This window comes from Melampsora larici-populina (assembly GCF_000204055.1).
Source record: "Melampsora larici-populina 98AG31 unplaced genomic scaffold MELLAscaffold_64, whole genome shotgun sequence".
Taxonomy (NCBI): Eukaryota; Fungi; Basidiomycota; class Pucciniomycetes; order Pucciniales; family Melampsoraceae; genus Melampsora; species Melampsora laricis-populina.
Window position 1 is genome coordinate 438,966 of NW_006768828.1, and position 12,177 is coordinate 451,142.

General features: G+C 41.9%; 3 protein-coding genes across 3 annotated transcripts in view; 1 reads left to right on the forward strand and 2 right to left on the reverse strand.

Moving 5' to 3' along the window:
* Positions 1-2,899: 2,899 nt before the first annotated feature.
* Positions 2,900-3,934, forward strand: MELLADRAFT_112340 (uncharacterized protein; the record flags this gene model as incomplete). The annotated part of the gene is made up of 3 exons (XM_007416805.1): positions 2,900-2,992; positions 3,443-3,518; positions 3,606-3,934. 3 exons carry the CDS (start codon positions 2,900-2,902, stop codon positions 3,932-3,934), a joined length of 498 nt encoding a protein of 165 aa, XP_007416867.1.
* Positions 3,935-9,929: 5,995 nt separating this feature from the next.
* Positions 9,930-10,889, reverse strand: MELLADRAFT_94032 (uncharacterized protein; the record flags this gene model as incomplete). The annotated part of the gene is made up of 2 exons (XM_007416790.1): positions 9,930-10,148; positions 10,209-10,889. The coding sequence occupies 2 exons, from the start codon at positions 10,887-10,889 to the stop codon at positions 9,930-9,932; spliced, it is 900 nt and encodes a 299-aa protein (XP_007416852.1).
* Positions 10,890-11,885: 996 nt separating this feature from the next.
* The window catches only part of MELLADRAFT_112341 (uncharacterized protein), a gene marked incomplete at both ends in the record, with an annotated part of 2,126 nt that continues 1,834 nt past the window's right edge, over positions 11,886-12,177 (reverse strand). The window contains one exon of the mRNA XM_007416810.1: positions 11,886-12,098. Coding sequence (XP_007416872.1) covers positions 11,886-12,098 — 213 coding nt within the window. The remainder of the gene's footprint in view (positions 12,099-12,177) is intronic.

The window sequence follows — 12,177 nt, forward strand, 5'->3', positions numbered from 1 at the left end:
TTTCTCAAAATAGAAGAAAATTATTCAAAAAAATCGAATACAGTTACTCTACTGCGAATATTGAATTCAGAGCATAAAGATGTAGCTTTAGAGAGCACACTTGAAAAGTTATGGAAAGAACCTTTTGACGAAGGAAAATTCTCGCTTATCTCAGGGTTACTATACTACAAAGAGAAACACACAAACGTACTGGTAGTATCAGACAAAGACAATATTAATAAACTACTTGCTGTATGTCACGACGATTTTCTGGCGGGACATTTGAGCGAAGACAGAGTCATGGACAGAATGAGCTCTACAGCTTGGTGGCCGGAATGGCGAAAAGATGTACACGAGTATGTTGAATCATGCGACAGATGCCAAAAAGCTAATAGACAAACGGGAAAAAGGTTTGGGCTTCTTCAACGCATTGAAGAACCGAAATATCCATGGGAAGTTATAAATATGGATTTCGTGACAGCATTACCACCCGCGGGAAATGATAATGTTAACAGTGTTCTAGTAATTGTAGACAGGTTTTCCAGACGGGCTAGATTTGTTCCTTGTCATAAAGAAATTGACGCAATGAACACAGCACTTCTGTTTTGGCAATACATCATTACAGACTGTGGCCTACCAAAAATAATTATTAGTGATCGAGATCCTAAGTTTACATCAGAATTTTGGAAAGGTCTCACTAAGCTTATGGGTACATCTTTAGCAATGTCAACTTCATATCATCCCCAAACCGATGGTTTAGCGGAAAGAATGATACAAAGCCTAGAAGACATGCTACGAAGATATTGCGCATTTGGCTTATCATTTAAAGATAAAGAAGGCTACACACACGACTGGAAAACACTATTACCAGCTTTAGAACTAGCTTACAACACTAGCTTGCACAGTACTACTGGAAAAACCCCTTTCAAAATAGAAAGAGGATATAACCCCAGGACTCCGCAGACCATGATCACTGACAAAAGTATTCAAGTACATCCTACCTCTCTCAACTTTCACGACATGCTGACAAAAGCAAGGAAATATGCAAAAGAATGTATTGATCAGTCAGTAAAATATAACAAAGACCGGTGGGATAGAACACACAAAGAACCTGAATTCGCCATAGGAGATAAAGTCCTGATTTCAACAATCAACTTTAACAATATACAGGGACCAAGGAAATTGAAAGATTCCTTTGTAGGACCTTTCACAGTTGTCAAACTACATGGTCGAAATGCAGTAGAAGTAATCCTTACGGGAGAATTTGCAAGAAAGCATCCAACATTTCCGGTTTCTCTACTGAAACATTACAAAGAAGCTGATAAAGACAAATTCCCAAACAGACAACGCTCAGAGGAAATAATTCCCTTTGATGATGACACACCCAAAATAGTTCTTAAAGTAATAGATCAGAAAAGAATCAAAATGTCAGGAAAAGATGTCAGACTTTACCTCGTGAGATATAAAGGAAAAACAGCTGACTTTGATGAATGGCTCCCCAAAGACAAAATATCGAATGCGCAACAGGTATTGCGTAGATTTAGGGTGGAAAAGAAAAACAATTAAAAAAAATTCTTTTTCTTTTTTCTGACCCCGGTGAGTGTCAACCAGAGAGGTTTTGCAGAGCAAAACCTCCAAGGTTAACAAAGTAAGTAAGTACATAATTAAAACTTAATACATAAAAAAGAAATATTACAACTCTATCACTCGAGTTTCAAGAGTGTAAAAAGAATAAAACTCGAGTCACCAACTCTATAACCAAGGGTACAACTTAATTAACCCTTGGTAGAAGAAGGGTAGACAACGAGAGAGAAATTTTATCCTTAACCCAGGCCAGGGACTAAATAATGAAAGACCCTGACCAGGCCAAAAGACTACGAGAAAGGGTTTATATAGTTACTAAAACTACGAAACCCCAAACCAGGCCAACCTCAGGAGATAAGGGTTTCTTACATGACATCATACAATGTTAACCAAAGTTGGTATATAAAGAACCACGATTCTCACCAAATAAAGAAGAATAATCTTTTATCACTTTTTACCCATCTTAGAAAAACCTCTTTACTTTTGAATTGATACTCGTTATTAGAAAGTCCTTTTACTATCGAATTTCTATTGCATGCTTCATTCTGCTCAAAAGCAACCATCTTTTTCTATCTTCTTTTTTACTAAAACTTCCAACTTAGAAAGCGTTAGAGATCGTTTGGCGTGGCCCATTTGACTAAAGACTTTCATCCGGAATCACCCCTTTTTGATTTAACAAATCAACGAGCACTGAAGTGCCACCTGAAGAGTAGATAGTTACTTTTAACTATTTCTTTGGAAGACACTCGAGAAGTTCAACATCTCGTCCAGTACCTGGCAGCGGTAATCATCCCGCACCACAGACATCTGTAGTCAACAACTATAGATTATCTTTAACTTACTAAGAATCGAAAACCACGTCTCTAAGATAAGTATCAACAAATATTTTTAGAAACCTACATTTAGTAAGTCTCATTTAGACTAGTTTTACTACTCAAGTTATACTCAGTCTGACATTTCCCCTCTTATTGCCCCATTCAAGTACGTGAGTAGCACGTAAGTGGTCAGTCGTATGCTGGTTTTGAGACATGTCCCATTACTCTATATCCTGGCTTGTCAGCTCAACAAAATTGATGTTGTCTCGTGTGTGATAGACCACAGTATGGATCTTGTGTAAAACAATATCAGAAATGAGAACGAGATTCATCCAAAAAAAACTTGCTTGGGTTGCTCCTGATGCGGCTTTACAAGCTGTGCGTATTCATTTGGTGAACTTGGTTGGGTACTCAATATTTCTCTCATCCGATATGCAGATTGGTTTATAGGTCATCCAAGTGTCTCAGTGTATAAATAGAAATAAATGTTATCTCTCAATTGAATTGGGAACAGTTGATGGATGTCTGCAAGCAAGACAGCTGGCACGGCAATTCTCCAGTGTTTGATTATCAAGTATATTGAGGAATGCTGGAATGGGTATAAAATGAGCCTGGTCAGCTTCATTGATTACAATGTTCATTGGGAACTTGTGCCATTTCCTGATTTACCGTCTTGATCATAGACATTTACCATACCTGGTCTACAAGTTTGTGTTATTGCTGAGCCTCCAAAGTCTGGAATTGTTAACATGTGACTAAAAGTATCATTATCTGTCTCCTTTATAGCTGTGAAAAACCCACCACATTCCCTCTTTTCCAAACTGAATCAAAAATCTTAGAAGTGCATAACCTGTCAAATATGTAAGCATCAATCAACCCTTTCAGGCAATGTTCAGAGATTTGTGGATGATGACATCTCTCTGTCTTCACTAGTTTAGAGCTCATCTGTTACATTGAAAGAGGTTCAAAATTTAAAAGGTATTGCCTGTGATGCAGTCTAAAATTTATGATCTGCTCTCAAAGTATTGTAAATTGATGTACTGAATTCTGCTTTTCATATTTAGGTGAATACACAGCAAGATTCAATTCTGGAAATTAAACCTAAAACTTTGGTTGTATTGAGAAACTTTCTCCAAGATAGTGAGTTCAGATTCCTGAGTTTTGAGTAATAATAAATAGTCATTGTATATTGTTGAATCCACTGACCCAAAAGGGTTTGTGTGCTAGGAATGTTCTTGAAGACTTTGATGGCTTTCAAAATTGTGATGGTGACTTTTGTTGGTTTCAGTCAGGTCTCAGGATTGATTAATCAAGCGACTAGCCAATGTGAACACAACTCCAGAAGAATATACCATACAGAGAATGGCAGGAAATGTGGAGTTGTGTTGTGGGATCCTAAGGCTAGGTGCCCTCATTGGGGTTCTTATTGTGAGGTGATCACAAATGTTAGGTTTTGGGAGTGTTGTGAGACTGACTGTAAGGCAGAATGGCAGGAGAGAGATTGTAACCGAGCTCATGAGGTTTGCAGAATTTGTCATCCCACTAGCACATCATAGGATGGAGAAGTTGCCTGTGAAGAATGCTTTTCAGTACTTAAGTCTTTGAACATGTACAAAACCCTAAGGGTCACAGTCCACTTCTGTTAGGGCCATCATCTGAATTAAAAAGAGATTAAGTTATTGATAACTTGTGAATATTTGATCTACCCTCCAGAGAAGTGCTAGTCTGCTGTGCTGAAGCTCATCATATAGCCTATTGCTCTGCAAAGCTCACATTAAAACTATTTAGTGAAATATAGATGTGTCTCTTGCACATTTTCTTGATTATCATCTCGATGAGTGTTGATTGAGAGGATTTGAGTGCAAGCACAATGAAAGACTTTGGGCAAAAGCCGTGTCAATCTCACACAAACATAGGTCTGTTGTTTAAGCAAGCCGGTAGTAGGCACAACTTGGTACAGCTCAACAAGTGAATTAGTTAAGTTCGGTATGTAGGATCTGCTGCTCTGAGGGATGTCATGTTGGTCATTTGAGTGACATTAGCGGTACACAAACTTGAACACCCAACATGAAAACCCAAAAAACAATTGGGTTGTCATGGGTTTTGTCCATGGGATTTTAAGTTGAGTGTTCATGTTTGTGTACCACTATTCTGATTAAAAGAGCATATTACAGAAGTCCAAAACAAGAAAAATGTGGGGTTTTACCTACATAACCTAACAAAGTCCCGCTTGTCAAGAAAGCCTGTGAGAGAGGAACTAGTTATGGGTTATCCACAGGATTTGGTGTGTGAGCAAAAAACTTTTAGCTGGGGAGTTTTTCAACCTGCACGCCTGCTAATCTTACTTAACTTAACACAAGCCCTCTCTGTGCGGCCATGGCGGAGGGTTTTGCAACTAATTGTTGAATTCTGGCATGGAGACTCCAACCCTTAAGTCCCCTTAAGTTGTTTTATGATCTTTCCCGCTTTCCTCACTGATAAATACCTACCTTGCAGGCAATTATGTTCAGAAATGGTTTCTACATGTCTTTGACCATTGATCAACCAGGAAAGAATGGTCTGTCATTCTGTTTGCAAGACATGTATCCAGGCTTCATGTCTCACTTGTAAAGGGGTGTACAGGCTGTATTTGCACCGTACGCAACTTAGAAATCAAAAACAAGACAGTACAGGCAGGGATTGCAAAGATTTTCAACCTACTTGGTTGGTTACACCAGTTGGAGTGCCAACCAAAGGAGGCCACAAGTATGTATAGAAGCTTATGACAAGTAACATTTCCTGCAAGGTAAAGTGGTGGTAATATCAGCAAGGAAAGCAGGAAAAAGCAAAAAACAACTTAAGGGGACTTACAGGTTGGAGTCTCTGTGCCAGAATTTGATGATTAGTTGCAAGCCCCTCTGCAAGGCGCACAGACGTGGTCATGCAGAGAGGGCTTGTGTTAAGCTAATAATCTTACACATACTGGTTCTTTGGGATCTCTCTCTTGGTTACAGGAAAGCACTACAGAAAGACTTGAAAAATAGGTTTACATGTAACATCTCAGCATGGCCTGTTAAGCTTAACTAAGCCCCTCTTTGTGTGTTTGCCGGTCCCTCATGGCCTATGGGCTTTTGACAGGTTGGATAGCTTTCTCACCAATTTTGGGTTTCATTTGCAAACATAAGCCTTCCATCCCTCTTCAATTATTGCATCAAATACACAGACAAATACATGAAGGTATGCAGGTTCAGCTAAACTTAAAAAAGTCCCACATGCTTGCCGCGAGCAAGGCTGAGGCAAGCAAGAGACTTATGTACGCCAAACTTGCACACTTCATAACCTTGCGGTAGAGGCTTTTGCAGGGAGCATCCATCATTGGCCTTTATCTCATTCCACACCAAGGATTTGGGTATGGTCCAAAGATGAAAAATATCTGCCTTACTCTGGTGCATATTGTACAGATTTTTCACCAAGGAAACTGCTCCGCTCCATGAACAAAATTGTTTCAATGTTTTGGCTTCAATAGCAATTGTACATGTAAACCACACATGTGACTGCTGCAAATGGGAAGTGTTGGTGAAGATGGTTGGTTTTGTTCATCCGTTATCTCATGTGTAATAAGAGCACTTTCCTTGGTTAAAAACAACGCTGAGACAGCTACGCTACAACACGCTAACATGCATTTTGTATGTAGCATAACTGTATGCAGTTAACACAGATCTGACCTTTATGATATTGTAACTTGTCAAGTTACGCTACGCTACAAGCTACTGTAGCTGAGTTTTGTGCCTCTACACTACGCCACAGGGCCAAAATTTGGTTAGCTGGAGATTTTCTAGGACTCTGCGTAGGGTAGCTGGGATTCATTCGTGCTGATTCCTGCTAGCTGTAGCTTTGCGGCATGTTTCTAGCTACGCTATCTTGCGCTATCAGCTACGGGTAGATTAGCTGTCTCAGTGTTGTTAAAAACATGTACCATATGTGCTTTACACCACGGGCATCTATTAGGTTCAATCATATGTGAAACTTAATGTGGTGACAGAGTTCACAATAAGTCTCAAATTTGGATTGAAACCTATTAAACCCCTTGCCTTTAATAGGTTTCAATCCAAAAATTGAGACTTATTGCTGACTCGGACACCACAACTTTGCTCAATTGGGTCTTGGACATAATAATTCCTGTGGTGTTACTCTGGCACATATTTCTTTTCTTTGGACTATGCCTGAATCCGCGGTGTGGAAAAAGATAAAGGGGCTTGAAGGAAACTTCCTGCAAATCCCTCTACCGCAAGGTTTATGGAGCATGCAAGTTTGGCGTAAGTCCCTTGCTCGCCTCAGCCTCGCTCGAGGCAAGCATGGCACTTTGTAGGTTGAGCGGGCACACAGTGACAGGACCTTTCTTTGGTCCAAATGGTCCAAAGACTGTTCATTTTTAGGGTAAAGTGATGGTGGGTTGAAAAACTCCCTAAAACTCCCCAGCCAAAAGTTTCTTGCTCACACACCAAATTTTGTGGATATGTACATAACTCGAGGGAGTTTGTTACATAGGTTAAGGTGTTTTATGTATGTAAATAGCTGAGACGAAGAAAGCAAACTTGGATCAGAGAGATGCTTCAATTTACAGCTATTCAAGAAATTTGTGTCCTAGTGGCACAAAATTTCAATTTTTCCCCCCAGCGCCACCCCTGAATACAGGCGATGCGCAGCGCAGCAGATGTGTAGAGGACCACGGTTCAGGTCGAACCCGCACCCTGATCTAACCACCACGGGCTCCGGATCTCTGCCCACATCCTTACCCACATCCACCATCCGGTCCCGTTTTTTTTCGCCACGTCAAAAATTTTCATCTGGACCTGATACAACTGCTTTCACCTGATTCTGGTTCGTCATTTTCTTCTTCATCCCTTTTTGGTAGGTTGTTTTCCTTAAGTTATCTCCCCTTCTTGAGTGATTTCCTTTATCGAAGTAATGAACTGATGGTTTTGGATTTGCCTCCTAGACATGAGAGTTCGACCTGGTAAATATGATGTCAGCATCAAAGTACTGGCTGTGCAGTACCTCCGCGCTGGAAAAACAGTCGACCAAGTCCGCCGTATCCTGAAGTCCCCAGTGAGCTACCGCACTGTCTCTCGATGGTACGGCCTATATCGAAGAACCTACTCTGTCATCCGCAATCCTGAAGAGTACCAGCCACTTGGACGACACACCGCCCTAACTGACGAAGACCGCGATTTTATGTTGGAACTCCTCGATGGGAATCCCGCCCTATACTTGGACGAGTATCGTCATGCGGTTTATCGGCGCACGGGAACCTGGATTTCTCTACAAACCGTGGCCAGCGATCTCAAGGATCGCCTCAATATCACTCTCAAGAAAGCTCGAACAGTCCACCCGAACCAGAGTGCCTCAAAGCGAGCTAGGTATTTGCATGCGGTAGGGGCTTTGACCCCTAACATGCTTGTTTTCTTAGGTAAGTCCGCTTTCATTTGCATTTTTTTCATATCATTGCTTACCAAATGCACCATAGCTGAATTTTCTTCATCCTTAGACGAGTTCTCAATTCAAGAGCGCTATCTCGGACGTCTGTTTGGCCGGGCCAGACAAGGGCACCAAACCTCCCGTATTCCTTGGAGCCGAGGTGGGAAACGCTTCTCGCTCCTCCCGGCTATCTTCCGGGGTGGAGTATTGGCAGTCGACTGCCAGGAAGGATCCTACGATCGTCGTGATTTCGAAGCCTTCCTTAAGCATCGTTTGGTACAGTGCTCAAACCCTTGTTTCTACCATACCACATTCTCAATTCCACCGTTTGGGAAATTGACTTTTTTTTTCTATCATCCGATTACAGTTTCCGGTAATGAATCCCTACCCTCAAGCAAACTCGGTTTTAGTGATGGACAACGCTTGCATCCACCATGGGGGTAGGATCGCGGAGTTGGCTGCTGAACATGGGATACGGGTTTTGTATCTACCTCCTTACTCCCCCGATCTGAACCCAATTGAGAAGGCGTTTAGTGTTCTCAAATCACACTTCCGACGGACCCAGGCTCTCATCCACACCGCGGCCGATCAGAAGGTTGAATTGATTATGGATGCCACCTGGACCTTATTTTCCGGTGCTCTCATGCACAAGTTGTACTCCGTTTGTGGATATTGGATGTAGGGATAGTGGCCTTGTTATGACTACTAAGAGGATTAGCCACCTTCATGTTTCTTATACCTAGATCTCTGCTGAGCAATTCAAAGGTCAACAAGTTTTGCCATCTTGATAACACAAAGGTCTTCAAAAAAAAGACCCTGAAAATTATTTGCGAGCAAATAATTCATCTTAAGATTTGGCTAAGTCCTCACGTGAAAAAAAACAGAACGAGCACCCTGAGTTGAGGCAATAAAGAAATATGAATGTAATCAAAGACAATCTATTGTCTGTTGATTGTGAGAAAAACATTCCCGCATCAAAAACCTCTTAACATGAGGAGAAACCACCAAAACTCCTCACCAAAAAAAATCAATGCCCAAAAAAAGAAAGACTTGCTGTAAACCAAAACTTGTAACCAAAAAAAAGGTGGATGCCCAAAACTTTCAAGTTTGGCTGTGAACAGGTGACACCATGTTCACAGCCAAACTTAGGCAAAGTGGAACAAAGTAGTTAAGGCAACAAGATGTCCAATGACTTGTTAATTTCATCGAGAAACACCATCAATCGTGATCAAATGGCACTCAAAAGAAACAATTGAACCTCATCTATATCTTGATCTAGACACATATGGGCGATTTAACATGTTGGAAACACTCACAACCCACATCAGGAAAAAGAAGAGAACATAACCCACTCGAGATAGGTAAGTATAGGGGGATATAACTTTGGCCGCAACCAACAAACAGATCATGACATAACCAACAAACAGATAAACAAAATGAAAGAAAACTTCGTGGTGACTAAAAGCCATTGTAATCCGAAGCTGTGGATTGATTTCAAAGCGACTTCAGGTGATTGTTGAACTTTGGAACGGCCTGAAAGATGTCATCTGCATGAGCAAATGGGATGTGAAGGGCTCGTAAATTGGCAAAAGAGTAAGTTTTGCGATCTAACAATCGAGAAAAATCATCAATTCCTTCTGCAGCTAAGATCTTGCGAGTCTTCACCATGTCAGGTCGAATACCGGCGAAAGATAAGAATTCTTCAAAGGGTGGTATTTCCGGCGGTGGGGATAATCGAAGGGATTCTTGCGGAACCACAGGGGTTGGTGGTGCGTACGCAGGAGGGGCTTGAGTGGGACCGGTATACAAGGGAGGGAGGCCGAATGGATTTCCGAGACCAGCAGAAGGGTACATCGGGGCAGGGAATGGGGGTCCAGCCGAAGGCATTGGTTGTCCATAGTAATTATGGTGAACAACCGTGCCTAGAGAGGAGGAAGAGTCAGATCGGTTTGGCGGAATCAAACCAAGGAGTTTTGCCTTTTCAAGCTCGTAATTGGCCACTGGGATCCACCGAAACTCAGGGCGATTGGTAGGCGGATTGACATCATCAACACCGCGCACGCCATCAGCCTGGAACCAACCAAACATACAAAGTCAGAACCATCCGAGATGAAAGGCCTTAAGAAAATGGAAATGATGGATACTAACCCAATCATTTGCCCAAGTCCTGATGCGAGAAGTGTTGAGGAGAACAATTTCTCCTGGATTCTTTGGGTTAGCCACTGAGGTGACATTTTCACCCCGCTTGAAGTCTTTGGCAAAACGATCCATCAAAGTCCAAAGGTTTCTTTCGCCTTGACTTAAGATGGCGGACTACGAAATGAGAATGTCAGTGATAGACTCATCACCATGACCAATAGACTGGTGACTTACACCTTGAGAGCCTGCTTTGGATTCCTCACCCTCAGACTCTTCCAAAGCTGCGTTGACTTCAGGGCTGTAGCGCAAGGTGGCCATGAAACGAGTGGCGGAACTGGCAAGTTTGGGGTTTTCGTGGTGGATTTTGAAGCCCATGGGTGTCGAGGAAGGAACTAGCTGACTCGCAGACATGAAATGTTGAAGTGATTCGTCATCGTCAATAACCAACTTGACTGCTTTGACTTTACGAGTACCGTTGATGAAGCCTTGAATAGTGACGTTTTGGGAAGTGCAAGCCTTCATAAGGGCTTCAGAAACCCGGGGAAGTGTCTTGTCGCACGCTAAGAACAGCTTTGGTTTGAAAAGATTGAAGTTGAGGAGGACTTTGGGATCAGATAGCGTGAGTTTATTGTTCTGCACCTTGGGATTGTAATTTTCGTATTTCGGAACTGGGACCTTCTGCTGGCTTGGTCTGGATCCACCAGCGGTTTTCCGTTTCTTAAGGTTAGCAGGTTTGTCAGGTATCACAAGTTGCCAAAGGTTAAAAGATACTAGAAAGGTTCGGGCGGTATCAGATTCAGGAGCTAGCATGTCGACATTCACATCTTGCGCTTCGTCAGGTACATCTTGCGCTTGCAAATCCACAGTGGCTGGGCCTTGAGAGGCTGCGAGACTCAGTCTGTTGAACCAATCCATAGGGTCAGGGAGATCTACATTGGGGAAATGGTCAGTTTATCTTCGCGTTCAGATAACAGTCATCAGAACTTACCGTCACCATCTTCACCTGTAGCTACTAGCCTTCTGGACTAGTATTCGAAGAAAAACGAGACTCTATGGTCGGATAAAAGCCGATATTCTCTGCGAGAGAATGCCGACGCGTCCGACAAGTCGGGCGCCTACTTTTTTCCAAGTTTTTTCTCCATATTTCTCCTACCGACGCGTCCAACACCACCAAAACTTCACAAATTCACTAAGTCCAACACGCAGACCAACTTCACCACTTCACATCTCACAACAACCCAAGACCATAAGTTCACGGCCACTTCACAAGGAGTCACAAGAACAAAACTTCACAAAGGCTCACAACTCGATCACCTCAAGTTACCAGTTCACACTAAAAGATCACTTCACAACCAACTCGAGATCCACAACTCACCCTATACTATAAGTTACCAGTTCACACAAATAAAGATCATTTCACAACGCTTCGTCCATTCATACAGGTACAATCTCAAGATCCTCAAATAGTCAAGATCAATAGCAACTCACAATTTAGTCAAGATTGATTGATCGATCGATCCAAACTCTCAGCATCTCTACCATATCCTTAAGGCCATCACTGTTCTTGGACATCATCTATACATGTCCGAGCGATTACCTAAAGAATTCTCGATCCCCCTCATAGCGATTTTGCACGGGCCTCCCTTTACTTAACTCATCAAATAGCCAAATTGTATTCCTATCTCATTTTCTATAACTTTTGAAAATGAAATTTGTATCCATAATAAATGTATAGTTGAAAGGAATAACATCGATCATAGAGAACAAACAAGATGAGCTGGTCACCTGAGGAAGAAATAAAACAAGAAAGAAAATGAGGAGATGAAAAAAGATGAACAATAGTGAGAGAGAAGAAAAAACTATAAACGCCCATGATTAATTCAAAGTAATCCACAAAATCATTAAGTCTCATCAGTCACCCTCAGTCTCATCTTCACCAATCCCCTTCCATTCTTCTGGTTCCTCTTCGATTCCAAGCCCAAGTTGTTCATCATTTTCCAATGGTTCCTCATGATTATCCCCCAACAAGTTACCCTGATTATCACTAATATGTCGTTCCTCCTCATCATCAGCTATCAAGTCGTCCTGATCCTCAGGAATCTTCTCAAATCTAAATAGGCCAGCCTGGAGATCATTCAACCAAAGTGACCGGCAACTGTTCATCGCGTTAAAGCCTAATTTCAATACTTCGGGGGGGAGGCTA